Source organism: Ciconia boyciana, chromosome 7 (genome assembly GCF_034638445.1).
Source record: "Ciconia boyciana chromosome 7, ASM3463844v1, whole genome shotgun sequence".
Lineage (NCBI taxonomy): Eukaryota > Metazoa > Chordata > Aves > Ciconiiformes > Ciconiidae > Ciconia > Ciconia boyciana.
The window spans coordinates 2,271,259-2,299,186 of record NC_132940.1 but is presented as its reverse complement, the minus strand read 5'-3'; the positions used below and the strand labels follow the sequence as shown (position 1 = coordinate 2,299,186).

The following is a 27,928-nucleotide window of genomic DNA, read 5'->3' as shown; positions in this document are numbered from 1 at the left end:
CCAGCGGCGGGCGGGGATTTGCTCGCCGGCAGCGAGGGGAGCGCAGCGGCGGCCGCATGATGAGGGAGCGGTGCGGCACCTCCGGCGGCGCTGGCGGCGGCTCGGGCGGCCCCGCCATGGAGAGGCTGCCGCCGCGCCAGCCCGACTACATGTCCGTCTGCCTCTTCGCAGAGGAGCCCTACCAGAAGTTGGCCATGGAGACGCTGGAGGAGCTCGACTGGTGCCTGGATCAGCTGGAGACCATCCAGACCTACCGCTCCGTCAGCGAGATGGCATCCAACAAGGTGAGCCGAGCGGCGGGGGGATGCGGAGCGGGGATGCGGGGCGGGGACGCGGAGCGGCGCGGGGCACGGCAGCGCCTGTACAGGAGAGCAAGTCCAAGCGAGTCCCGGGGAAGGAGGTGCGGGTTTCCCCCGCAGAGGCACGGCCAGAAAAGACGCGGTGGCACGGCGGGAGGGCGCGGGGAGAGCGATCCTTACCGGCGGGCTCTGTTCTGAGAAGTAAAAGAGGTTTCGATTAGCGCCGGTCCCTTCGGAACCCACATTACCAGAAACGCCCGCAACTCAACAAATCATCACTTGGGAACTCAATTATCTTCATTGTTGTCTGTCCGTAATAATGGCAAACTCTAAACATTGTGGTACGTTATTTTATTGGTGTTTTGTCTTTCAGTAAGCGTTTAATTTTGTTTTTAATGGGGTGGGCTGGCTCGGTACCGCTTGCCAGCACACGGTGAGGGTGCGAAGTGAAGGGTTGTGCCTGGGAATGAGCTCCGAGAGGAGCTGCTCGCCCGCCTCCCGGCATTTTTTTTTTTTTTTTTAGTTTTCAGTTTTTAACGCGCCGTGAGCGAAAGGGGAGTTTTGAGTTTTTCCGCGAGGAGTAAGGTGCTAAAATAAAGTAAGAAAAGTACGCTGTGCTAGAAGGCAGAGAAGCAGGAGGGAGAGCGGAGAGTCCCGGCAGCGTACTGAGAAGCAGCAGAGAGGAAGGAAGGCGAAACGCGACTCAACGCCCGGCTCCATGCGACGTTCGGCGGTTGATGTTCCTGCCCGCCCCGTGCTGCAGCCGGGCTCCCCAGCCCCCGTCCTGCCGAGCCGCAGCATGGCAGACGGATTTCGCTTCAGCATCTCCCCAGGTCAGGCCTTAATTTCCCGGGGTGGCTGCTGCTGGATGGGAGGCGCTCCCTCCCCCGGGGCCGGAGCCGCCTCCCCGCTCTGATCCCCGCCGCTGCCCGGGGCAGCGCTTGGCTGCCAGCGGAGCCTTCGCACCTCCGGGACAGCCTGGCTGCTCCCCATCCCCGTGCCTTGTTTTTTCAAGCGCGGTTTCTGCACCCAGCCTTTCCTGCGGTGTTGACAGCTGCCTTGTCCGATGGAGCGGGTCATACAGCCCCACTGGAGCTTGCTCGGTCCTTGGGACAGGAGCTGTGCCTGCTCCATCCGTGCCTTTGACCGGTTGCTGGGGTTAAACCCAGTCCCGAGTTGTGCTGCACGAACCCGATGTTATTATTTTTTTTTCCTAATTGGAAATTAATTAAATCAGAAATGCTGAATCATGAACTGATTTTATGGAAAAAGTTGAGCAAAGAAATCCCGTGTTATTTCAGCTTCCTCCTCTGTTAGTGATTACCACGACGTGCAGGGGCAAAGGAAGCAATAAAAGGTTTATGGACCGAGCTTTCAAGAAAGGAATAGTGGGTTTTTTTGAGTTTGTGTTGAGGGAAGCCAGGGTGAAAGTTGAGAAAGGTTTCGGCTGCAGAGAAGGCTGCACCTCCGATGCGGATGCTGATGCCCTTCATTTTGAGATTTTTTTTTTCGCGGAGTGCCAAATCTGGGCTTGTGAAGGGGAAAAACTAAATTGCTTCTTGTAGTAATTAAAAGTTGTGATTCCTCTGTGTGCAAATGGCTTACAGCTGGGTCAAGCAAAAGGTTCCCGAAACCATTCTTTCATCACCAGTTTCTGAAATGTCTGCGTTTTTTGGTCAACTTCCAGTATTACTTTTGTCTGTGAAAGAAAAGCATAAAATGGCCTCACACCTCGCTTTCCTTTCCTCATCAGCAGTAAATATTGACACAAATTAGTTTGGGGGTTTGTGGTTTTCGGGTTTTGGTGGCAGACGTACGATCTGCAGAGCGATCTCCTGCAGTGCGAGAAGCCGTTGGGTTGGAAACCTGCATCTTCAGGAGGAGGCTGCAACGGTCCTTAATTGGTCAGGTTTCTCCCTTACCCAAGTATCCCACTCAACCGCCTGCTCCGGTCAAAGGCATTTAAATTTGTCACCGGTAAATAGGCAAAACAGTCAGATGTTTTGAAAACAGGATGCTTGGCCTCCACGTTATTAAAGAAAAACGGAAAGAGAAACAGTATAGATAGGAAGAAAGCAAATAGACTCAGCATGCTCCCAAGTGCAAGAGCAGTATAAACAGTGACCTATCTTCCTGACCTCCGCTCTCGCCAAGTTCCTGGCCCTGCGCCACCCAAGCCAAACTACGTCATTTGAGACTGATAGTAGGCATGGCACAGCTGTTGCAAGTGTGACTCGAATTTCCTGTCTCCTTCCTGACAGACGTAGTTTAGAAAATCCAGAGTTGCAACAACAGCAGGCAGAGAGAGAGAGGGAGGATCTCGGCATACGTGTGCGCAGGGTGATTCTCAGAAGTCCTGCACCAAAAAGGAATCGCTGGGGGGAAACGCCATGCAGGACGGCATCCTGGCTCTAAGCTGATGGTTTTCGGAAAACATCAGTTAAAACATGTGCGTATACTTTTTTAAGATGTGAGTTAATTACAGGAGAAGTGAGGAAATGAGCAGCTAATCTTACTGTGAGCTAAACGAGCCTGATTGCACTGACATCGTGGTGAGCCAGGGGAGCACTGCCGCTTGCACAGTGGGACCTTACAGTCCTATGAGCAGGGATGGGACATAAAACTGGCAAAGACGGGAACTCTGTTCCCCGGGTGTGCTGTTGTCAGCGTCCGTGAGTCCTGTCGCGTTACCAGAGCAGTGCCTGATCTGCAAACCAGCCCGAGTCCCTTGCTGCTCTCACTGCAAGCTTCTGTTAAAGAACAACTGACCATGCACTGGTGCCCTTAACTTTCTAAATTAGAGAAAAAACTACCTGGAAAACTACCTGGTTGCAGGGAATGCAACCAACATGAAGGGAATTTATTTTCCTAACATTACCCCGATCTTTTGCTGTGAGCAGAGTATGGCACCGCAGCTTTGCAATGAAACAGAATTACCTGTAAAGCTCTGTAGGCACTCAGTGCTGCCTGCAGAAGCAGACTGCACATACTTCCGTTATTGTAGCATATATATTCTTTTCTTCCTGCATTTATCACCCTGTCCAGCTTCCAGCTCAGGCAACTGCTGGCCTCAGAAGGATTTGTGAGTCATGGGCCTGCTGGTAAAGAGGGGGTATTTTCTCTCTTGGTGGCCACCCTGTAATGTTGCATGTGGCATTAGGCAGCTGTCTGCAGCCTCGCTTGTCCTGGAGACGGAAGCGCAGGACCCTCTCAGCTCTATTACCTAATATAGCATTTGGGATCTGGGGGAGGACTTGCTCAGTGCATCCCCTGAATCATAAAAAGGAGCAAGTATTTTTCCCAGCTGAAATGCTGGTCTTGCCAGCTCCAAGTTTTTATGGGGCCGTAATATCATAGAAATGAGGGATGGAGAACATGTATTATTTCTCAAGAGCTACCTGCCTGTCCGTGCAGGATACAGCCCAGATCACGCATAAAATGGACGTATCTGAATGGACCAAAGCAGCACCTTTCCATCTCCCTAAATTAGACCAGTCTTATTTAGAGCTTTTTGCAGTCCATCGAGTAAGTAAATGGACAGATAACGTAATTTGTGGTCTGTGGGGATATTCTAATTTTGAGCAGACAGAGGTGGTGTCATCAGGGTGCCTGCCTTGTGCTATTGCAACTTTCGAAACCCGCTTCTGTCCCCAGACTATTCCCTGGGGGACCCTTCCCTGCCAGCACTGCCCGTGCAGCTACAAGCACTGCAGAGTAAATCCTTAAACTCTCTTATTTCAGCTCTTAAAGACATCTCCGTTACTACCAAGTGCTGAATAACGTGACTCAAATCTTGCCACCCAAGGCCTTTTTCAGCTGGCAGCTCGGGGCAGCAGCACGGCGGGGCTCTGCACTCCTATCTCGGTCGCTTGTGAGCCAGAAGCCACTAAGATAAACATCACTGATTTAATTTTGCTTGTATTTCAAAGGGCATTTCGGTCAGAAAAGAGGAGCAAGGCCGCACCTAGCTTTCAGGAGACAGTGGCTAAATAAACATCTGGACACCAATGTAAACTCCTGAGGTCTGTGGTGGAGGTCGAGCATGGTGTGGGGCCAAGTGCCAGCAGTGTATGTGCCGGGCTGCACAGCCTCCACGCTCGCTCGCTCGCCTGTCTTCTGCCAGTCCGTCAGCCCCGAATCTTGTCCTCTTCGTACGTGATGTTTCCCTTAAGTGGTGCTGAGCTGTTTAGTCTTTAGCTTGCTTTTGCTGTAACTTCCTTTGTTTAATATCCTTTAAAATAGCCGAGTGCTGCACAAAGAGAGGCTTGTTCGCTTGTGCAGCAGCCAGCGAAACAAAGAGACTTCCACGTCTCTTGTTTTTACAAGCCGGGATGAATCACTGAACTCTGCACGCGGTTCCCCAGCCGCATGCCGGTATTCCCCTCGCCTGGGGACTCGCCTTGCGGAAACAGGGATCTGCGACCGAGCACCTGGGAGAGCTCTCCGGAGTGTGGCGGGCCGGTCAGAGCAGCCCCTGGCATTGCTCCTCCGTGGTCCCTGCAGAGCTGGTCCCTACAGAACCCTAACGCACGCTGCATGTTGCTTAGCCGTTAACTGTTTCTTAGATGTACAGCTGCTGTCTGCAGAGCAGGACACTAGGGGATCATTGGGCTTGATGAACACTGCGGTAGGAGCTGTTTATACCTGAGGTTGGGAATATTCACTCCATCTTTGTTTTATCTGATGGCATTTTGTTTGTGTTGAGGATGTCCTTGTTCTAGAGGACAGGGCACTGTATTTCTTAAGGCAAAGCTGCGTGTGATGCAGGACCCAGGTTTTTTAACAGGGACACTTGGGAGCGGTGAACATGAGGTTCCAGTGAAGCCTGCTGGGTGCGGGGAGCCAGCTCTGGATGGTGGCTCTGCCCCAGCCTGTGAAACCCTTCAAAGCTGGATGAAGGGTTTGAACATCATGGATGTTCAAGACTTGGGAAGCTGGGTCCAAGCCATCTCCTGTGTATCAGTTCTCATCACTATCATAAATGGACTTTTAGGGTAGCTGTCTCTGTATCCATCCTATTCCTCCTCCCTTGCTCTTTGGCCACTAAAATAAATCATTCTGATTATGTCAAATATGTCATAAGAGTGGGGTGGAATAGTGGGGCTATATGTGAGCTTATTTAACAATCTAATAGTTTGGTCTTGCAAGCCTCAGTTTCCAGATATCTTAGTTAAACTGATTCAAATATTAAAAAAAATGAAATATTGGAAAGCTGCACCATTGTCTTTGTAAAATGCCAATACAGTGTCAGGAGCCAGTGCCACCGTTCGAGATACCCTCCTAGAGCAGAGTGACTTTGAGTGGCGGATGCTTTCTCATTCTCGGAGACTGTTGCAGTAAACAAGTGGGAAGAGCCCATACGAGGGAGATCCCATGGCCACGCACCGTACGTGCTGCTGGTGCACGTCTAGATAGCCACAGCAGAGATGAAGACTTAGGGGTTTGAATTTTGGTTCAAATCCATCTTCCCAGGCGTCTTTCTGGGGAGCTGCCGTCCTCCAGGACACGGCAGTCCCCAGGACCTTCTAGCATGTCCTTTAAACACTTCTGCTTGTACTTGGATGTGATGGGTCTTAAAGTTCTGCATTCTCAGACTTTTATGTTATAACACATTAGGGTGGGGCTTAAATAAATAATAGCTCAAAGGCAGGTTCAAAATGAATCATGATCTGAGGGCAGGACTGGAGGGTGACTAACTGTTCAGAGCAGTGACCTCTCTGGAAGTGAAGTGAGGATACTTGAGACGCATGAAATCTCAGAGGAGAAGCATCATTTAGGATGAGGGTGAGCTGTGAAGGATTTCAAAGTAGGATTTAATCCTCGGAGCAGTCCTAATCCTGACCCTGATTTTGTGGACCCGGCCAGTTTCCCCAGCCTGACTCCAAACTCCTCGTTTTTTACGCAGTTGCAGAGCAACTTCTTTCGGTGGGGCAGCTGGTGATCAAAATATTTGCACTAAGTGAAACTTAATTGAAAGATGTTCTGTTATCAAAGCCAGAACATGTTGTGGAGATGTATTGGTTTGAAGGCTCATCCGTCAGAGCTCTCGGAGGAAGAGATTCCTCTGATTAAAGCCTTTGCTCTGTGTTCAAAGCAAACAAACGAGAAGTGCCTCACCTTGCTGCTGGTGTAGCACAGCTGGGCAAACGCTACATAAAAATTATTCTGCAAATCATTTACCTATCTCTATGTGAGAAGGATTTTTCATTTAAATATATTTACATTAATTAGTGTATTCCTTATGGTTTTGGTGCTTGCATTAGGCTCATTTTCATTTTGGCAGGAACAACTGCCACATTTTTTTGGAGGGGGATACTGTATTGTAGAGCTACACTGACTTCTTCCACAGGACTTACTCTTTTTCCTGTGTTTTCTGAAGCAGACAGACTTCTGTTGATTAAAAGTTGCCAGAGTTTTTCTCATTATGGGCATCTTGGAAAAGTAATCTCGGCACAAAGTTATTTGACTTTTCCAAAGCCTGTTCTCCTACTCAGGTAAAACCCCAGCTGGATTTGCCTAAATGATGACTGCAGAGCCTGACTCAAATTTAAATTAAATTTAAATTGCTGCTTCATACGATTAACAAAATCCCATGTTTAATTGCATTGCTCTCTTGTTAAATGACAAATGCTCTTCCCTCTCAGTTGTTTTGTTTTTTTCTGAAGATTGAGAATATAATCCAGGCATATTTCATCCAAATGTCCAGCATCTCCTCACGGCTCACCCCCAAGCCCTGCAGGAGTAGGGATGCCTCTGCCTGCTCCCTGCCTGCCCTGGCAGGGACGAGCGGCTGGGGAGGCTCTCTGGTTTGTGGGCACTCTTTACGTAGTCGTTTGACTTCCTTTGGCACTCGAGGCTTCATCAGTGTGGTTTGCATGGGTGTGACTGACAGAAGATTTTGGTCTGAGATCTGCAGCCTTCTGGAGCACTATCTGCTCTCGAGGCCACAGATGTTGTCAGCTGCATCAGGTCTTTAATCAACTTTCTGTCAACAAACAAGCTGCTGTAGGTTTTAATTTTGCTGTTGCTTCCTAGCCTTCAGCTTGGGCTGGTACTCATCGACTCTTCTTCCTGATATTCCTTTTGCGGTTAACACGACGAACATTTTTCCACCTGGTAAAACTCTATAAAAATGATTTTGCAGAACAAGTGTTTTTGCTTGTTTCTGGTTTGATTGACTCGCCTCTCGTTCAAGTGAAGAATAAAAGCAGCACTGGGAGGAAAAACTGGTATGAATGCTCACTGCGCTGCACACAGCTGCTCTGGGAAAGGTGGTGCTAGAGTTACCCCTTGTCTGTAGCTTGCCTTTTCTGTGGTCCTTTCTCCTTACAGTGCAATTTGTTTTACGTTATAAAATGCACTTTTCAGTGACGGAGAGAGAGCGGTTCCTGGGGGACTGCTGCTGAGCTTCTGTCTGATCGAGAGCTCTTGCAGTTTTGTCAGGTGAAGGGTTTTGGTGCCAGGCATTTTTTTGCTGCTTACTGGTGAGGAAGTTAATACAAAATATAATAAACTGACATGTAAGACTCCAGATACAGTTGCATGTATTAATTGGCTAGAAGAGACCTGCTCTTAAATATAGCAAGAACATGTTGGATGAAGCAGAAACTGACCTAAGCCTCTTCCAAAGGAACCCAAAGCTTCAGTTCAAGCTGCAGACCGGGCCGTACCCCACTGCCGCGGTTATTCCACCCGAGGAGACCCACGATATGTGCTTTGTCACGCCACGCAGTGTGAAATCTTAAACTCTCTCAGTCGCGGTATTGTATGTCAATCCAAACAAATGTACGTCTAAACCAAGGGCTGTTGGGTACCAAACACAACGGTGTCGGATACAGCGAGACTTGAACTCATCGGCAATAGATGCTGCACGACTGCCCCGATCGAGGAGGTGGTAAGCAGATTTAGCCCTGCAGGGTATAGCAGGCATTTTCTCCCTGTGCCAACGAAAACTCAGACGGGCACACCTTATAAACACGACACATTCATTTTCAGGAAAGTAAACGGGGTGGTTTCTCCATGACCCAGCATCGGGTGGAGGGGGGTTTTTCTTCTGCCTTACTAGTTCCCAGCAAGTGAGTAACATGCCCCGAGCCTGCTTTTAAATAAGGAAATTCAGTATCGTTTCTAAGCAGTGCTAATTCACAGTGCTTTCCTTGGGCAGGATCCTATAGGGAGTTTTTCCTTTCCGGCATTTTAATGCAATTTGCATATTTCAAGTCTCATTTGTCTGGAAATGAGCTGGAGTTGTACCGGTGATAACACTCCTGCTTCAGGTTCCACTTCCTCACTTTTTAAGCCCCGTGTTGCGTAAATACGTCCCACCCAAGGGAGGTTCTGCTGCTTTCAGAAATGCTAAACTTTACGGGTAAAATCTGAATATTGTTCTGTCTACATCAGATATATATTATTGCTTTCATGAGCAGCCACATGCTGATTTATGGCAACATGCTATTTATTTATCAACATTTACATTGTGGATTTTTAAATTATTCTAATAACATAAGGCCAACAAGTTGGTCATGATGTTACTCTTTTAAAGTCTTCCTTTGAACATATATATAAATCAACTCTCCTTTGATGTGAAATTGGAGATTTCATAACCGTGTGTTTACTTTTTGGTTTAAAAAATAAGCTGAAGGGAAAACAAAAAAAAAACCAAAAACCAAATAGTACTTTGTATCTCATTAAAAATAGTTTCTAGTGCATTAGAAACTATATTGTTTTAGGAAACAAGAACTAGAAAGAGTTGCAAAAGCATTTGATTTTTTTAATGACTGATAGTTGACTGCAACCATTCCACTTTTCTCCAGGCGCTGAAATACGTCTGAAAACTTTTGCCTTTAGTACTGATTAGTGTGAAATGGGCTCATTTTTTCTTCAAACATTTAAATGCACCTTCCCATCATCCTTCATGTGAGTGCTTAAAAAGGAAAATCGATAGAAATTACGAAGTAACAAGGACAGCTGCAAATTTGTTTGACACAGTCCTTTCTGTAAGTGATGTAACATCAGGAAAGCAGAGATAAAGGATCGGGTGACTGCTCCTATAAATCAAAGAATTTTAACTCTTTTGACTTGCAAACATTTTAAGAAAACAACAAATGCAATTCCCCAGCCCTGCAAAATCAGCAGGTTTTCCAAATGTACTTTGGGGAAAAACTAGAGTAATGAAAAATTACCTTCGGAGAGTTACAGGGTGCTCGTGTGCCAGAGATCTGCTTCCCTGCCCGTCTCAGGAGTGAGCAGGGGGTGTCCAGGTCTGGTACCGACCGCTGTCCGGGGGCACCCGGGGTCGCACCCCGCGAGCCTCGCTCTGCCTGTGCTCAGGCAAAATCCTAACTGCGGGAGCTTTGTCTGCTTAAGGGTTAGGTGTCTGTGCAATACAGGAACGAGGTATCCGTGTCAGGAAGAGAGGGCTAGGTATTTACAAATATTTCGTCCAGCTTCTCAAACACAGGCAATGAGATTAATCTCATCTTTTTAAAAATCTGCAGTAGCGCGTGAGTGTCACATCCATTCCCTTCGAGCGACCAGAGGTCCAGACAAAAGCATTACGCATTTGCTGTTTGACCTGGTTGCCGTATACATGCATGAGTAATTTCCCTTCCTGCGTGTAAGTAATTTACAGCTGGACTCTCGTTCCTGCTTCGTCACACGGGCAGGTGAGTGTCAGCTCTCCCCCGCTCCCGGTGCTGGGAGTCCAATTATTCCCAGGAGAAGAGCTGTTGAAATGAATGGAGTTACACCAAAGTTTAATTGCGCCTCTGGAACTGAAGTGATTTACCTGGGCGATTAAGCTGAGAAGGATTCAGCCCAGCTGCCTTTGCGTGGAAATCAAAGGCGAAAGTAACTCTCGTGCCACAAATCCTTTTGTTCTAAGGATTTTTAGGAGTGGTGGAAGAGCGAGGGATGTAATGTTTGCGTCAGAAGGGTGGGTCGCCGGGAACAGAGTTTATAAACGTTTTTACACACTGGAGATCTACACCGAGATTCCTCCATCAAAGTGCGGGGTGGGACTCCACGCTCCCTAGGTACTAGGGGCTGGAGCCCCGCAGCATCTTAGCAGCTCTTTTATCTTGAAATTGCCCTCAGCTCCTGCAAATGACTAAAACTTTTTTAAGCAGCCTCTTTGCATAAGGACTCTTGGCCTCAGGGAACCCCAGCTGGTATAAATCGACTTCAAAGGATTTACAGCAGCAGCAGATACATCCTACTGTCTTTATTCTCCCTGTAAAGCACCAGGAACACCTCTGATGCCGTACTCCAAAGGGGAATAGGAACAGGAATAACAACAGGACTATCACCAGAGCCGGTGTGGGGCTGGAAAGGCCAAGAACTGTGTGTGCCTCTGTGTGGCTCTCCCTAACCTTCCTAGGAAAGGAAGTTGTTTCTTCCATAAAGAGACGGATTCCCATAAAGGTGGGATTTTCCCCACTGAAGCACCAGGGAGGTTTCCCACATGTGGCTGGACGCTGCCCTGGACTCCACCGCGTATCACACACGGTGGCCTCGGAGCCAGTGCGCTCCTAGCATGCTTGGGCTTTATAATCTGGCAAATCCTATCATAAATTAGGCCAAATTTTCTTTCTCTGCACAAAAATGAAGGTAAGCAAGCTTCGCCTGCAGAGCATTTGGTGAGGATGGGGTGAAGGACCAGCTGCCGAGTGGCTGAAGGAGCTGCCACGCACTCGGTGCCGATGCCACCGCCCTCCCGCGTGCCCGCAAAGGCCCCCATGGTTGTGTCCTCGCAGAGCCTTGCGCTGGGGCCAGCGCTCAGCCCCACGCTGCAGCTGAAGAAGTAAAAACAAATAGTGCAGCTGCCGGTGCAGAGAAAACCTGAGCAGCGAGGGTGCGGTGTGGGCAGCCAAGAGGGGAACCGTGAGTGAAGTTTCCCAACGGTAATCAAGGAAATTAGCACACGCATGCACGACTGGAAAGCTGGAAAGAAACGGTGATTCCCTCTACCAGAGAATACATGAAAAAGGGTCACTGCTGGTAATCAAAGAATGATTCAATTTCTGGGAGACTTAATTTGGTTCAGATGACTTCTGCAGTTACTTCAGAGCATGCAAACCAGGAAAACTCTACACAATGGCGATGGCTTTTTCTCACACAACCCTCCAGATGGTTTTAGACCTCTGTGACTTGCTGGGAAGGTCAGCTGTACCGTCATGTGTATTTGGTTATTAAAAATTGCAGTTGGGGCTTCATCTTATTTATGTTATCTGCACTCTTTTCATCAGCTGAATGTGTTAATTGCATGGTCCTGTGATGGGAGGTTGGGGTAGAGCGAAGGGAGTCCCAAGCCGGTTTCCTGATTTTGCTTCTTTTTAAGGGAAAAACCCCTCGAGTCAGGGTGGGCATCCCCTCCCGTGTGCATCCTCATGTGTGCGTGCGCGTATTCTTATGTGTGCCTCAGTTCCCATCTGTGCAGCGAGGTTATCGGTGCTTATTTCCTTTGTAAAAGGCACCGAGATTATTATTAATTATGAAAATAACAGCACACATCCACATGTTGCTGATAGGCATTATCGTAATTGCCGAGCTGAGGGCCATGCTGCGCTTATGCACGAGCTCTTTAAAGCAGCAACACTTCTGTTTGCTTAATGGCAGAGCAGTTGGTATTTTCTCATTGCTAGCGTGCAATCTGTTTGTTTTACCCTTTGCTGTCAAATTGATTTAACGAAGGGATCGTTACAGAGGTTTGCACATGACATCAGTCATTGATCTGTGCAGAGAGGCAGCAACGTGCTTTCTCCCTGCGGGTGCCGCAGGCAAATGGCAAAGCAGTTCAGAGGAAGCAGTGTCGCTCCAGAGCATCCTGACATCAAGGGAAGCTCCGGAAAAATCCCAGATACCCTCCCACGAGCAGTGAAGACACGGTGATTACCGAGTGCACCATCAGCGTGCCTCGCTCCGTGCTGAACTGTGTTGTTTTTAAAAGGGTATGGTGTTAAGTAAATCCTGCTTAGGTGCCAGCATCATTCAGATGGTAAATTGCAATAAACTTTGTAAAGCATGTGGGTATTCTCAGAGCACTGTGGGTGTCTCGGCTGGGTTTGGCACCAACAGTCCTTTCAGCAGGGCTGTAATACTGCTGTCTGCATTTATAAAAGGTTGCTGATTAAAAGTCTGGAAAAGTGAGCAAGATTAAGGCTGTCGGAGGAGATGAAGAGGACAGATTTCTGGTTAAAGATCAGATAGGAGAATCCCAAGGTCTTTTATCTGTCCTCATCTCTGCTGCAGATGGCTTGGGTGACCTTGTGGAGGCCATTTAATTGCTTTGTGCCTCTGTGAAAAGGTAGCAGCTACCCTTTGTAGTTTATGAAGCCAGTTGTGAGGTAAAGGCATTTTTTTCAAATGTTTGTCCACCACTTGGGATTATTTGTCTGAAAGGGGCGATTGTATAGAAAATCCGCCTCATTCAACGTTGCTTAAAAGTCGCTTGTGTGATCATCTGATTATGGTGTTCTCCTTGTAAAGCTAAAGGCCTCGATCCAGAGAAATGTTTCAGCACGTGCTTCGCTGTAAGTCTGTGGGAGCGCGCACATGTTGGTGGCTGGTGCTTGTGAGCGGTGAAAATACGTCACTGTGAGGAATGATAGGGTCAGAGCTCTCCTCTCCTCCCATGGGTTTTCTCTTACTTGGTTTTCATTCTTGCTGCCACTCCTTCTCCATCACTAAGGTTTCTCTTAGGAGTTTCAAAAAGGCTTTTCTCCCTCTTGGTTGCTATGAAGTTTAGTGGAGACCCCATGAGCTGAAGCCCTTGCCTGTGCCGCAGTGCTGTGGGATGCCCTCCTGGGCAGCCAGCATCCTTCACATCCCGCTCCTGCCCGTATCCCATGAGACGGCATCCCTCACATCCCGCTCCTGCCGGTATCCCATAAGACAGTGTTTAAGCTGGTTGAGTAACCCAGAAGGTGACGCTGTGTGACATTCACACTGGCAGGGCGAGGCAGGTTGCTGCAAGAGAAGACAGCAGAGATGGTGGTGGCAGAGTCCGAGCAGATAGCACCCCATCTTGGGTCTGCGCAGATAGCCACGTGGTAAAAGGGAGGTGGCATCAGCTTTCCACCTCTGATAATCATGAATTTGAGGAGAGAAGAAGGTGGGTTCACCACTTCATTTGCTCTCTGTGGTTCTTATGGCTGAAAGGCTGAGCGGGAGTCCCATCTGGACGGTGCTGAGCAGCAGCCGGAGCCGCGCCTGGCCAGCGAAGCGTGATTTTCGTGGTGCTCCATGCTGGTCCGGCAGCCTGGGCAAGCGGGGAGCTGCGGGCTCTGCGTAGGCTGTGTGCAGGCTCTGCATCTCCCTGCCCGTCAGCTCTTGCAGCGGGGGCCGGGGGCGCGATGCAGCACAGGCTGTCCCCCCTGCCCTGCGTGTCCCACAGCACAGCTCGTGACGTCATGCCGAGCGAGGCTGATAACCTTTAATCAAGGCAGGCGGAGAAAGGAAATAATTTTAGACCAAAGATTGCACTTTTATTTTAGGAATCCTGGCCGCTGTCGTGCGGCGTATTACAGGCAGCAATCACCAAGGACGTCCTAAAGCGGTATGAGTGCTGCACATCAGTGGTGGTTCCTTGCTGTGATCTGCATCGCATACACAGCACAGTGTGGTTTGCTTTTGATTTGATGCTAAAAGGACAGCTACAGCTTCCTAATAAAGTGATTGCATTTCAGTTTAAAGTAAAAATTAAAGTAATGATTAAATCTTGAAATTCAGATGGTGAATATATTCTTGTAAGAAAGAATTTATGAAAATCTTATATTGTGATTGCAGACCAACATTACAGATTTAAGGTTATTATTAGTTTATACCTTTTACCTGAAAAATATTTCCAGTTTGTAAAGGTACATTTTGCTACATTGCTACATTTTGCCCTTTACCATGTCGGGGGAAAAAATTTATGATCACACCGAAAATGTGAAAAATTACGCTCTTAAAAATCCATACGTGAATACTTGCTTTGAAATCCTCAGTCTCTGTAATGAAGAGGATTTAAAAAAAGCAGAGATGGAGAAGAGACTACTGCCTACTTTGGACTTATTCAAATATGCACAGAGCTTCCTCCATTTTAATCTTCCTTATAAAAAGATGGCTGTGTTACCAAAGCTGGCAACCCCTAAGAAACCAGCATCATTTTTTTGTCGTACAGTTCAGCTGAGCAAGGCTAATGTGGAGTGGGGACCCCCTTCAGCCAACTAAGCAACCAGGACGATTCATAATTCATAAGTGCTTCCAGCCATCCAGCTGAATACATTTGGATTAGTTCTCGTTTCTTCGTGCAATCCCTGATTTCATTATTCTCTCCTGCGAGCAAATACACCCACGTTCAGCCCTCTGCAAAGATGCGATGCCAAGCTTGGCTTTGTCTGGGATTAGCAACTGCCGGGCTTTGGGGGATCTCTGGCTTCAATGAACGCTGATTTTTTTTATTGACTGGGGAAGGGGGGTGTCCGTGTGCCGGAGGAGCTCTCCTGTCTGACCGGTGATTTCTCCGTGAGGATTTGTGGACGGTGGCGTGGAGTTTTCCAAAATGCCTGAAGCAAACTATTTATTATCTGTGTCTTGGGGTTATATTAAGGTGGGTTTGAATCCTGAAGGATTATAAATGACTGCTTTTTTTGTGCTGTATTGCTTGGACAAAACCTCTGTAGGGAAAACATGCTTTTAAAATGGTTATTTATGTGTACTGTATGGCAAGAGATAAACATATGTGTGTACTGTGCATGCGGCGTACATGTATGTAAATTTTTTTTCCCCTTGGGGAATTCACTGTTGCGGGATAAAATGATGCAGCAATGAAAATGTGTGATTAGAAAATTAGGAGGATCATAGCATTTATATCTGGGTGGACAAATGCTTGAATCCTACATCTTACTGTAATGATGCAAGCAGATCTTCAGATTTATGGCATATTTCTCCTCTGTTCTGTTCTGAACATATGCAATTGTCTTTCACTTGCATAATTCAAAATGGAGCAAACTTACAAAATTCAGAACAAAAGGATGTGGCATTTAAAACCAATACAAGCATTTGATCTCTCAGAGAGATTACCTGAAACGTTATCCTCTCATTTGTTACAGTAAAAACTAGTATGCATCTTTGGAGGAAATTAATTTTGTAGTTTAGTGTACTGAAAAGAAATATCTAGTCATGATGATGCTGAACAGTATCTAAATGAAACCATATGTCGCTGACTCTGTTCCAAATACCTCCAGCATTTTGCTTTTAACATCTTGTTTGTGGACTTGCTTGCGATACAGTTAGAGCTGCATTAATGTGGAAAAGCATTCAGAAAAATGCCATCTTTGTGTATGTGCTCTTCCCCTCCCAGTTCAAGAGGATGCTGAACCGGGAGCTGACACACCTCTCCGAGATGAGCCGCTCTGGCAACCAGGTGTCCGAGTACATTTCCAACACTTTCCTGGGTAAGGCATCGCATCCCAAGCTTTCGGGTGACTCAAAGATAACGATTAATGGCAGCCTAATGCCCACCAGTCGGTGCTTGTGCCCTGTTTTCCTCTGGGGCAGAGCATTATTTAAATGTTTTGATTTTTCACTTTCAAAATGGATATGGGGAGGAAAATAATACAGTGTTTGAATAAGTCTATCCACAGAAGAATTCCTTCTGCAAATCAAAAGATTTTTCTGTTCACATTGAACTAAGTTATTGGTAGCTGCGTTACGCAATATTTGATTTTTGTGTTGACCTTACGGAAAGGACAAAGTCACACAAGCCCAACTGCACACTCTCATCTTTGCAGCTACTGCCTCTTACAGCTGCATTGTCACCCTTCAGAAACAGGGGTTCAGACAAGTAGGTTCAGCCCAAACCTTTTATATGTTACTTTGTGTGTATTTGCTCATTTTGCACTAGAAGTCAGAATAAAGAGTAAAGAGAGTATTTTGCATTTCATTAGTTTTTTGGAGCTCATAAGACTACTGACAGGAAGTAATCCTCTGTGTTCACAAAATATATTTGTTATGAAAACCAGAATTTTCTGTGTTTTCAAGCAGCTTAGAATTTGTGACCATTTGCATATAAAACGAAGCTTAGCACAGGACCCTCAGATACATATCTCTGAGTCCAACAGCTTCAAATGCTGAGTGTATGTGGGATGCCAGAGCTCTGGGGGACTCATGCCCTGCGGTTAAGATGGCCCAGAACGCATTCACTGTATGACAAACAATTATTTCCATTAAGGGATTTTAAAGTGATTTCAAGAGCCAGTTGCAACTGGAACTACTGCGTGCATTTAGGACACATCACATCATTAATAATCCATGTAAGTCTGTAGCTGCTTTGTGGGAATCCATTGGCCCTGTCTTATCGCTCAGCTTAATCATGACATCCAGAACATGAATTAATACAGGGAACAGAAGCAAGAGTGCCTAGCTGCCAGCCAGCAGGCCACTTCTTCAGCTGGAGAGCCTGGAGCGTACACAGTGCGCCGGGGAGCATGACCACCATGGCATTTCCAGGGAGTTTGTTGTTTATCAGCTCTTGCCAGTAGGCACATGTCTCTGGAGCAGGATGTGCTGCAGCAGAAATACCCAATGTGGCTTGATACTGTGGACCTAATATAAAACTAATAAACCACACATACACTCAGGTTAGTGGAGTCTATCTCAGCGGGGGCTAATTAGCTGAAGCCGCTGTTGGTGCTAATGGGGCTGTATTATTCCCCCTACTCAGGCTGGGTCAGGTAACTGCATTTCCCTTTGCAGGTCTTGACAATGGTCTCGTTCATTCCTATTCTGCTGCTTCTCACATATTCTGTAACGGTGACGTCCTCACCGTTTTGTGGCAGTATGAGGGCCACTCAACCACTTAGGGCCGTGTTAATGCTGAGTGGTGCAGGCTCTCCAGATTGGGCCAGATTGCAACTTGATTGCTCCTATTAAAAAGAAATGAGTAGAGCTTTTAAAAAGATCTTAAAGCTTTTTTAGGAAGTCATACTGTTACATTTTTATGAATTACTTTTTCCCCCCTAAAACTTGATTTAAAATTAAATGAACACACAAAATAACAGGAGTCTACAACTGAGGAAGTTAAACAAACAAACAAACGAAATATGTGGATAGGCCATTCATTTATCTCCAAACAGTGTTTGTTAGATGGGGATAACTTACAGATATTAAAACCAGATCACGTTACTTCATTTAGTCTCTTGACTTTATTAAATGAGCTGAGGAAGGCACCAAGAAGTGATGTCCTCTGCAGAGGGACCAGTCCTGCAGTCACCATTTGGCCAGTGAGAGCAAGGACGCCAGCTTTAGATCCGTATGAAGGACAAAGATGAAAAACGGTGGTTTTATCGTTGGCCACATCACGTAAATGGGGAAGATCACGATGGCTATTCAGCACATGCCCTTTCCTAAGGGGCCAGGGGTGTTGCTGCTGCCACCACCGTGGGGACATGATTTAACAAATTATAGAGATTTCTGTTCAAGAATGTCCATTTTACGCTGCCTTAGTGTTAGTCATTGCTAAGGAGATTATGTAGAGGAAAGTCCTTCTGTTGTTCAACAGAAACACACAAGGGAAACACCCATTGATGTCAGCTTGACTGTTGCTGTGAATAATGGCTTCCTTCTTAATTGCAGTGTTGCAGACACACCGGTAGTTCTTATTTCAGAGGGTTTTAATTAAGCCGAAGCAAAAGTAACTAATGCCTAGATGCCTGGTCCCTCCAGAGGTCCTCAGAGATGCAAAGGTGCAACAAGATTATAGTAGCCTTTTCTAAAAGTTCATGAAAAAATGGTTAGTATGAAAGTAATGAGCCACTGTATCTCCATTTTAATGCAGCAAATAAATCAGTTGTAAAGGCAGTAAGTAGCATATGTGGACAGATGTATTTATTAAACACATCTCCCCAGCCAAGTTTGTGCCCCACTAGGTGCCTACTTAATGTGCACTGATATTGTTACTATCTCTGAGCATGACAATAGAAATATGGCCTGCGCATTGTATGTTATTCTATACATATTTGTAAAGGGCAAACCTTTAATAAATCAGTGACACCAATTTGTTATTAGGTTGGTGTTTTAAGAGCAGGGGGTATTGGAGATAGGCTTGGCCCTAATAAGTATCAGCAGAGTGAATGTGAAAATATATGCTTATGTACTTTATTGAGGAAAAATGTGTTGTTTGAATATATATTTTATTTTCCTGAAAATAGGCAATAAAAATTAATTGAGATCTAGCCATAAGCGGAACCTGGTGCCCTTCAGGCAGGGAGAGCCAGCTCCTGGACATGTGCTGTGTCCCCAAGCGATGCAGCTTGAAAATGGCTACGATGAAAGCAGCCTGGTGCTTCATGTCCCAGCAGGGCTGAGTGGGAAGGTTCTGTCTCGCAGAGGGCAAACAGAGGTTATGTGGCTGTTCTGCTTTGATTTTGGTTCAGTTTGGTCCCAAAATTAGAGAAGGCTCCCAGCAGAAACACATGGGTTTGAACTGGTGTGCAGAGCCAGTTAATCAGCAAAGCTAAGGGTTGATTTTGGGGGGTGTGATGGGTGCTCGCAGTGCAAACGATGTTGACTCATTCCAGCTTTATTTGTTACAGACAAGCAGAATGATGTGGAGATTCCTTCTCCCACTCAGAAAGACAGAGAGAAGAAGAAAAAACAGCAGCTCATGACACAGATCAGTGGAGTGAAAAAATTAATGCATAGTTCAAGCTTAAATAACACCAGCATTTCACGATTTGGTGTGAAAACAGAAAAGGAAGACCATCTGGCCAAGGTATGACAGATTCTTGCAGTTCTGGGAGAATCGGTATTATCTGGCAGCCGGGGGTGGATGGGCTGGATGGACTGCCCCCCCTTGTAAAACTGGAATCGGTATCCCTGAAGTGATATGGCCATTACAAATGCTGGAATTAATGGTGCCAGGCCCTAACAGTACATTCTATGTTCATAAATTCCTTGAAAATATCACTAAAATAATTTTAAAAAAGCGATGAAGGCTGAGGAGAGCAATTATCAAACACAGGATTGTATAACAACGCTATGTCCAGCAGACTGGCTATGGGGCCTTTGTCTCTGTCAGGGCATTTCTTCTTGCTACCTGGAAACACACATCACAAATAATTCCCCTGCCACACAGAGAAATGTCTTCACCTTGTACAAGTGCTTTGGCATCAGCCCTTCACAGTTACTCTGTGTTTGTGTACTTTATTCAGTACGCGTGTTCATGCACTTATGTAATTACCATAATGAAGATTGAACTTTTGGAAAATGCAGAAGATGTGGTGCAAGTGATAAATGCAGAATTGTCTTGAAAAATATTGTAACCATTCTCTTTTTGTCCTTTCAAAAGGAACTGGAAGATCTGAATAAGTGGGGTCTCAACATATTCAATGTTGCAAGGTATTCCCACAACAGGCCGCTCACCTGCATTATGTACGCTATATTTCAGGTTCGTGATTTTCTGATCAAATTTGCTGTTCTTTTACAACACCATTTTAGTTTCTAATTGCTTTCTGTTTTGTTGCCTTCTACAGTATGACATCCTTATTTGATACATGCATGTATGCTTGTACCATTTATTATACAGGAGCGAGATCTACTAAAAACATTCAAGATCTCATCAGATACTTTTGTAACATACATGATGACGCTAGAAGACCACTACCATTCGGATGTAGCTTACCACAACAGCCTCCATGCTGCTGATGTTGCCCAGTCCACACATGTTCTGCTCTCTACCCCTGCACTGGATGTGAGTTACCTAGTTTGAACTAAGTGCTTTGTGCTGGGCAGTCGTCATCTTTAAAGGTGGGATGGCGGCTTAAAAGCACCACATTGCCTATGTGAACATAGGAGAAAAACCTTAAGCTGAGTCAATCACCAGCAGCACTGAGACTTGCAAAAAGCAGTGGACTGCGTGCTCTTCTGAGGGCTCAGTTTACTGCCAGAGAAATCACCATTAAGAAATTTCAGCAGCAGCTTTGCCTGGAATCTCTGTTTCATCTTAAAGAGCACATGCTGCTTGTAGCCCTTTCTTCTAAGTAAATGTCTTGTCCTCAGAAAACTAATTTAAAAAGCACAATTTGTTTCTCTAAATCAGCATCCCAAACTGTTAAGAGATAATACATAAGGACTTCTCTGACAAATTCCTTTTTTCCTTCCTAGGCCGTCTTCACTGATTTGGAAATCCTTGCTGCAATTTTTGCAGCTGCAATTCATGATGTGGATCACCCCGGAGTCTCAAATCAATTTCTTATTAATACAAGTGAGTTTTGTTTCAAATACAATAATAATTTCATCTGCAAATTTGGAAACTAATGGACATGCATTTTCCATTACACCGAGGTCACAAATTATGACTTTCAGACTGCATTGCTTTCTCAAAATACTGTGCAGTAAACTAGTTAGATATTTTGAAATAAAGCAGTAATTAGAATGAAATTCCTAACAAAGGAAGCTATTGTAGTGCAATTTGCAAAGTGCCCTTGAATCTTGTGAATATTACTACTTGCTAACGCATAATAATTCTTCCTGTCCTGAGTGCAAATTTTATCATTAATATAAGATAAATAATGCTATTGCTATTGACAACGATAAAGCTAAATATTGTGGTTTATATTGTGTTCTGCAACAGGCTAAGCATGTATCTTGATTCCAAAATATGGGTATTGTTCTTTTTTGGAAAGTGCATTTGCAGCATTCATGCTTTCTGTTGTCAGTGATTCTGAAGCCCGTGACTAAGTCAACTGAGTACTATTTTGTTCATCAGAACTGAGCAAAGGGCTGTTTATATTATATACATATGTGCTCGGATGAGAAAACTGCACGCTCTTGGCACACATGAAGCAAAAAAAGAAAACTTCCCGATTTATTGCATACAGATAAACATTTCAGTACCCAGGACAAACGTTTGCTGTTTGAAATCACACATTTCACATGCTGGAGTCACATATTTATGTTGCTTTGCTAGATTCCGAACTAGCTCTGATGTACAATGACGAATCTGTCTTGGAGAACCACCATCTCGCTGTGGGTTTCAAACTGCTTCAAGAGGAGCACTGTGACATCTTCCAGAACCTGACCAAGAAACAGCGTCAGACGCTCAGGAAGATGGTGATCGACATGGTATGAACTATGCACACCCTGCTCCTCTTCTTAAACAAAAAACTGGCTTCTTTGTATGGTTGCCCGTACTGACATTGTGTTTTCACTTCTGTAAAGGTATTGGCAACAGATATGTCCAAGCATATGAGTCTGTTAGCTGATCTGAAGACTATGGTGGAAACTAAGAAAGTGACCAGTTCAGGAGTCCTCCTTCTGGACAACTACACAGACAGAATACAGGTACGAGAGCTGAGTTTCCTCAATTTTGTGTATTTTGTTCAGGATTGAAGAAACCATGCTCCTGTTTTTACGGTGGCTTTTAAATGGACCGTATATGGAAGCTACTGACCTAAATTTTCAGCAACCATTTTCTTCTGGTCTGCACCACAAAGAGGTACAAGGTGGCCCCATACCTTTTCGGTAAAGGGGATTATGTTTTTAACACTTAGAGCATGGAACTGCAAACATGCATATTCTTCGGAGGTGAATCTATAAGGCTGGGCTTTTGAGGGCTCCTGAATTTCCTTGCTGCTTTCTCCTGTGTGTTCCTCCTGTTGAAAAAGTATAGCAAGATTGCTCTAGCATTGCGAGATTGCAAGAATTTAATTTGTCACTCCATACCTGAAGCTACTCTCACACTGAGCTGAAATTAGTGATGTACAGTCTCTTCCCTATATAGTCTAATCCTTGATTTACAGAAATGACAAAGCAGTACTGGAACGGGGTTACGTAGTTAGTAGGACAAGATACGTCCTGATCCTCTCTCCACTTTGATGGCCAACTTCTTAAGAACAGACTGATGGGAAAACTCTCCTTACGTTTTTATTTAAGACTGCTGATGTTAAAACAGGTCACTCCGTTGCTGTCTAAATCCTTGCGGCCACAGTTAGTCAGGCACATTTTTTTTGTGTGTGTAAGGGATATTACTCATTTAATAAAGTAGGAGCATTTAACCATCTGAGAGCATGGAAATAGATTTTGAATGGTGGAAAGCACCTGCATTCAAAAACAAACCTATATGATGTAATGAACATTGCCACAACTGCACCCTCTGTAAGTATCGAGTCGTCTGAAAAACATACAGCACGTTTTACTTCTGAAGCGGACCGTAGCAGCTAGTCTCATATACGGAGATGTTACGATGTTAATATTTTTATAGGCTGTTGCATAATCGAAGAGTCTTGTGGTTAAATGTTCTGAATTAAGCAAGCAGATACAGCTTGAAACCGTCCTCTTTTTCCATTTGATTTTATGAGTTTTCTGATTAATGTAATTGCAGGTTCTCCGAAATATGGTACATTGTGCGGACTTGAGTAATCCCACAAAGTCTCTGGAGCTGTACCGGCAGTGGACGGACAGGATCATGGAGGAGTTCTTCCAGCAGGGAGACAAAGAGCGAGAAAGAGGAATGGAAATCAGTCCAATGTGCGACAAACACACAGCGTCAGTGGAAAAATCACAGGTAATTGGCCGTGAGCTGCATTTTTGTACTGCCTAAGCTTGTATTTTTAAAGTGGAGACAAAATTCATCTGCTTTCTCTAGCACAATTAGGCAAACAGCCAACTGTTCAGAGGGTTGGTTCTGATTGACCCTGACATCCAGCTGTGCCTGAAGCCCGTATAGACTGGCGAGGCTGTTCAGGCTCCTTTACGTACCCCTTGGCATCTCCTCATTTCCAAATGCGCGTTCATCTTGCCCTATTTGCGTCCCAGTTTCCAGAGTGAGTTCGTTTGCTTTCGTTCCCCACGCCTGAAAAGTGCAATTCTGATCTCCCCTTCTGCCAGGTCTCTTCTGTCTTCACGCCCTCCAGCCTCCTTAATTAGCACCTCCTAAACCTACTGATGTCGTACCCCGTCTTAGACATTTATAGCAATGCCAGCCCCATTGAACTGCAGGGTTAGGAGCTTCTCCCAGCTGAGATCCGTTTCAGGACACTGGAAAAGTCTGGGTGTCAGTCGTTATTCAGCCTCATGTAGAACAGTTTTGTAGTGCATGGTCTGTCCGTTTAAGTTAGAGGTCTGATGGAGCTGCCGTGTGCCGGGCGCAGTCAAAGAAATATTTATGTCAATACAAACCTTAAAAGGAGCTGGATATGTCTTGTTTTTTGAGATTTAACTGGCTCATCCCTAGTTCTGATTCATAGATTAAACGGTTTCAAGGTCAAATTTTGTTCTGACCTGTGTAGCACAGGCTGTAAAATTTCACCCGGTTAGTCTGTAACGAAGCTGGTAATTTATGTTTGCCTAAACGTATTCCAATCTTTATATAATGGTGTCTTGGTTGTTGTTTTTAAATGACTCGAGCAAGTCATCATTGAGGTTTTTCAGCTTGAATAAGTAACAAAATTGATGATAATTATTTCCAAATGTCCTCTAGGGCTAAGCCAAGTGGTTTCAAAATTATTCACTCAACCGCATGGTGATTTTGTTGGAAAAATCTGTCTTATTTCTTAACCTAACAAGAAATGAATCCTTTGGCCAGGCTTGGCCAGGAAATGCCCATGTGCTCCGCATGTGAGCTCCAATTAATTTTTTGTTTCACATATGCACTTCCGCAGAGGTTTCAAAATGGCATTTTTGCTATGTAAAAAGAACAGGAATTGCACAAAATGGCTACCATTGAAATCCCAACTAGTGGCAAAGGAGAAAGGGAGGTGGCGTGTCTGTTCTGGAGTGAAACAAGGAACTGACGGGAAAATAGTATGCAAGTATTTCAAAGCTGTAGATGGTACATCTTTACATCAAAATGTTTTAAGATCAGTGCTCGGCCATCTGGCCAGCTATTCTGTGATTTGGGATGTTTGTTTAAAGAAACAATGACCTGGCTACGAAGTGACCGATCTCTAGCCATTGATGCTGTATAGCCCTTGAGCGTTTCGGGTGGTGGCGAAGCCATTAGCTAACCATACAGAATTTTTTTTCACTTTAAAAGTGCTCCGGAACATGTGCTGCAGGAAATTTTCATCACCTTTTTGTTTAAGCTGCCTCAACAGTATGTTACAATTGAATGTTAACGGTTCTATTGACATCCTGTTGTGTCTGAAGGAGGCATGTGTGATTTCCAAAGCAAACATCTGCACGTTGAGTCTGGCCCCTTTGAGAGCCATTTTCCTGCTGCACAGAAATGTTGTCCAGCGGAGCGAGGAGAGAAGTGACACATTCTGCCAAGACGGAAGAATTTCAATCCTCTTTATGGCCATTCAGTTTTCTCCATCCTGGACGTATGTCCTCTTAGTCAGACAATTGAAAAATGATTTAGCTCAGAGCTTACGCGCCAACCGGCGGAAGGACTGACGGGCTCGGCCACAACCCTCACTCTTTCCACCGCTGGCACGTCATTCCATGGGAGTCGGGCAACAGCGGTCTATCCGCCTTCGCGCGGGAGGAGTATTTCTTGAGATGAGCTGACCTGCTTTCGGCACTCTTTCCAAAACAAATTGAAAGGAAAGGAAATCTCTACCAGGGCTGGTTCCGCAGAGAAACACGGTGGCTGCTTTGGCAGAGGAGAGGAGAAATGCTGAAATGTTTAAAGATGCAGAACCGTGAAACAGTTCAGAATAGGTACAAACTACACACCATAGTAAAACACACCTAAAGATCAAACTTCAGTCCATAAAAGCAGTGGCATTCGGCATTAGGTCGGCTGCTCACCCTGGGAGCACTGGCGTTTTCCCAGCTGCCAGCCACATCGATACCCCGGGGTAACGGCAGAGCTGCCATAAATGCACCAGCCTTGTTCGCAGTCACCAGGGAATCCTATCTGAGAGACAGCAAACTTTCTCAATTCTTAGGGTAAAGGAAGTGATCGTTAGACACTTTAAGTCTTAAAATGTCGTAAAGTGTCATAAAGACATTTTAGAAATGTCCCTGTGCACTAACAGCTGGTAGGAGGCATCCCTTGGTGGGATGTTCTGTCTCCAGAGCGATGGCTTTACCCTGACGTCTGCAGGGCAGGGGTTGATCCGCTAGTCAGGAAGGGACATCTACAGGGATATTTAAAATCACGCATGCAGCCAGGGATGGGATTGGCAGCTCCATCGCTGAGTTTCCAGGTGGCTCATGCTTTTAGTTAAACTTTCCTCCAAGGTTTGCTTTTGGACAAGATGTCAACCTAGTCCCACGTTGTAGGTGCAGCTTTGAGTAGCAGATGGTTATGTCTGCGATTAGACTGCGTTGGTCTGGGGCTTGCTCCGAGGCGGGTATTTTGCTCGTAAACATCATGTATTAACAGCATTTGAGCTTTTTAGTCACCCATCTGCTCATAGCCATTCCCTTCCCCTAAGCGTGCATGTTCCTGTGTTTCTCAGGTGGGATTCATTGACTACATCGTCCATCCGCTCTGGGAGACGTGGGCTGACCTGGTGCAGCCCGATGCCCAGGACATCCTGGACACGCTGGAGGACAACAGGAACTGGTACCAGAGCATGATACCTCAGAGCCCGTCTCCTCCGCTGGAGGAGCGGGGCAGGGACTGTCAGAGCCTGATGGAGAAGTTCCAGTTTGAACTGACGCTGGAGGAGGAGGACTCGGATGGACCGGAGAAGGACGGCGAGAGCATCGGCTACTTCAGCAATACAAAGACACTCTGCGTGGCCGACCCAGGGGAGGAGGATTCACAGAGGGAGGCGAACATAGAAATTGTGACAGAAGATACGTCTCCTGTCGACACATAATGTCCTGTACCTGTGTGTGTGGATTTTAAACACTTAATGAGCATGCAAGCAGTCTCACGGACTAGCCTGCAGCCTGGGTCTGAGGCCTGTGTCTAACATTGGCTGAAAGATCTTCCCAGCTACTTGAGATTGGAGTCAGGGTTAAAGATCGTGTAGTGAATGATTGCTCAGGAAATTAACAGGTGATTTACATTGTGGTTTAAGCCTTGTCAGCTAAGAGCATCGTGTTGTCCTGGAGCTGGCTTGGGTCGTGACTGAAGAGTAAATGACACACAACTGAGAGATTTTATACTGTTAGTTTTGGAATTTATACCAGTTAGACTGATAGAAACTACTGATTAATAACTCTCCATATAAAACCTGTCCACCTGACCACCTGTCCGCAGACCTGTGTGCCTTCTTTGTAAACACTTTCATGTCTTTTCAAGAGTCTATTAATTAAGTACATGGAGTTTAGTATAAAAAGCGACACAAAGTGTTTCAAAATTGACGGATACTTTTTTGATTCTTCCTGTTACAAGAAGCAGTCTTCCTTTTTTCATGGGCAATACCTGTCACTTTATTGCAGTTAATCACTTTTACGGACTAAATAGAAGGGAAACCCTCTGTTTTGCATTACTGCACCTTTAATCGTCTTCTTAATACCCCAGGCGACCCGTTTAAAGTCACTTCATGCCATCGTGCACCATTGCTGTTCACTTGCTAGGAATAACAGTATTTTTTCCTCAACGGGGTTTTATTTTTGTCGTGCGCAGGATAGAGGGTAGTTTGGTTCCATGGCACAGCGCAGTACATATATAAGTAAGCGTGATAAGGCAGCGTGTGATGCGCGTTCCCCCTCGGCAGCTCCTTGGCTCAGTGGAAGTTGCACGCTCGGATATTTGTGTTTCTCTCGCCTATCGTTCACGTTTCCTAGGTTTAGGTCCACCATCCTCCTCCTGCACTGCCTTGAGCTCTAACACCTCCATTACTGTTTATAACAGTGTATTTATTACGTAATGTATATACTGTAATGTTTTGTAAGTTATTAATTTATATGGATTAACGTTGCCTGTCGGCGGCAATGTTAATTGTGTAGAAAACTCGGAATAAGAGTTGCCTTTTTTTCTTGTAACCTTTTGTATTGCATAAAATACAAGAACCTGAACATAGCTGAAGAGACAGACGCAACCCAGGAAGGGCATTCGGGTGGCAGCTGCCCGCGGGGGGTTCGTCTTCACGGCGAGCCGGCGGGGACACCGGACCCCAGGGCAGCGGGCGAGCGGTTGGAAGTGCTGAAAACCTAGAGGGGGGAACCGAAAAAAGAAACCCCCGCGAACGGGCCGGCTTTTAAATGTCACGTTCCGATTTCTGAACAACCCAATGTGAATTTCTATGACAAAAATGTGAACTGATGTAATAATTGTGCTGTGAAACTTCTTCTGACAAAGCTTGTCCGGCATCGTGAGCGGCGTCAATCTCAGTTTGTAAAATATGTTTCAAGCTTTTGGTCCAACTTGTGACTCACTAGTTAATGAAAATAGCACAGTTGTGCATGATCAATGGGTTTGTATGTCTGTTGAACACTGCATTGTTCCAGGTGGTTATTTTATTGTTTCCAAAAGTTTCACACAATGTATGTTATAGTATTATATATTGTGTTCAGATGCATTCTTAAGAGATTTTTATATGAAGTGAATAAATGAAAGCATGACCCTGCCTGCGGCTCTTCGTGCTGCTTTTTTTAAGAGGTCGGCGTGGGCAGTATCTCGACCGTGGGCGAAGGCAGCTGCGCTCGCTGTGCTCGGCTGGGACCCGCCTGGCACCGGGGCTACGGTAAAACCGAACCCTCCCGTGGCCGAAACCCAGCGGACATGCGGAGCCCTTGTCTTG

The 27,928-nt window shown here is 45.6% G+C and overlaps 1 protein-coding gene across 3 annotated transcripts; it reads left to right on the top strand.

Annotated features, from left to right (window-relative positions):
• On the top strand, positions 1–27,748 carry PDE4B (phosphodiesterase 4B). 3 transcript variants are annotated; one of them, XM_072867002.1, is made up of 10 exons: positions 1–284; positions 15,643–15,736; positions 18,875–19,053; positions 19,630–19,728; positions 19,867–20,031; positions 20,445–20,544; positions 21,250–21,404; positions 21,501–21,623; positions 22,663–22,845; positions 25,691–27,748. In XM_072867002.1, the coding sequence occupies exons 1-10, from the start codon at positions 57–59 to the stop codon at positions 26,054–26,056; spliced, it is 1,692 nt and encodes a 563-aa protein (XP_072723103.1). In that variant the 5' UTR covers positions 1–56; the 3' UTR covers positions 26,057–27,748. The 3 variants fall into 3 exon arrangements, with proteins under 3 accessions (XP_072723103.1, XP_072723104.1, XP_072723105.1); XM_072867003.1 differs by lacking the exon at positions 1–284 and adding an exon at positions 909–1,132; XM_072867004.1 differs by lacking the exon at positions 1–284 and adding an exon at positions 2,604–2,748.
• Positions 27,749–27,928: the final 180 nt, after the last annotated feature.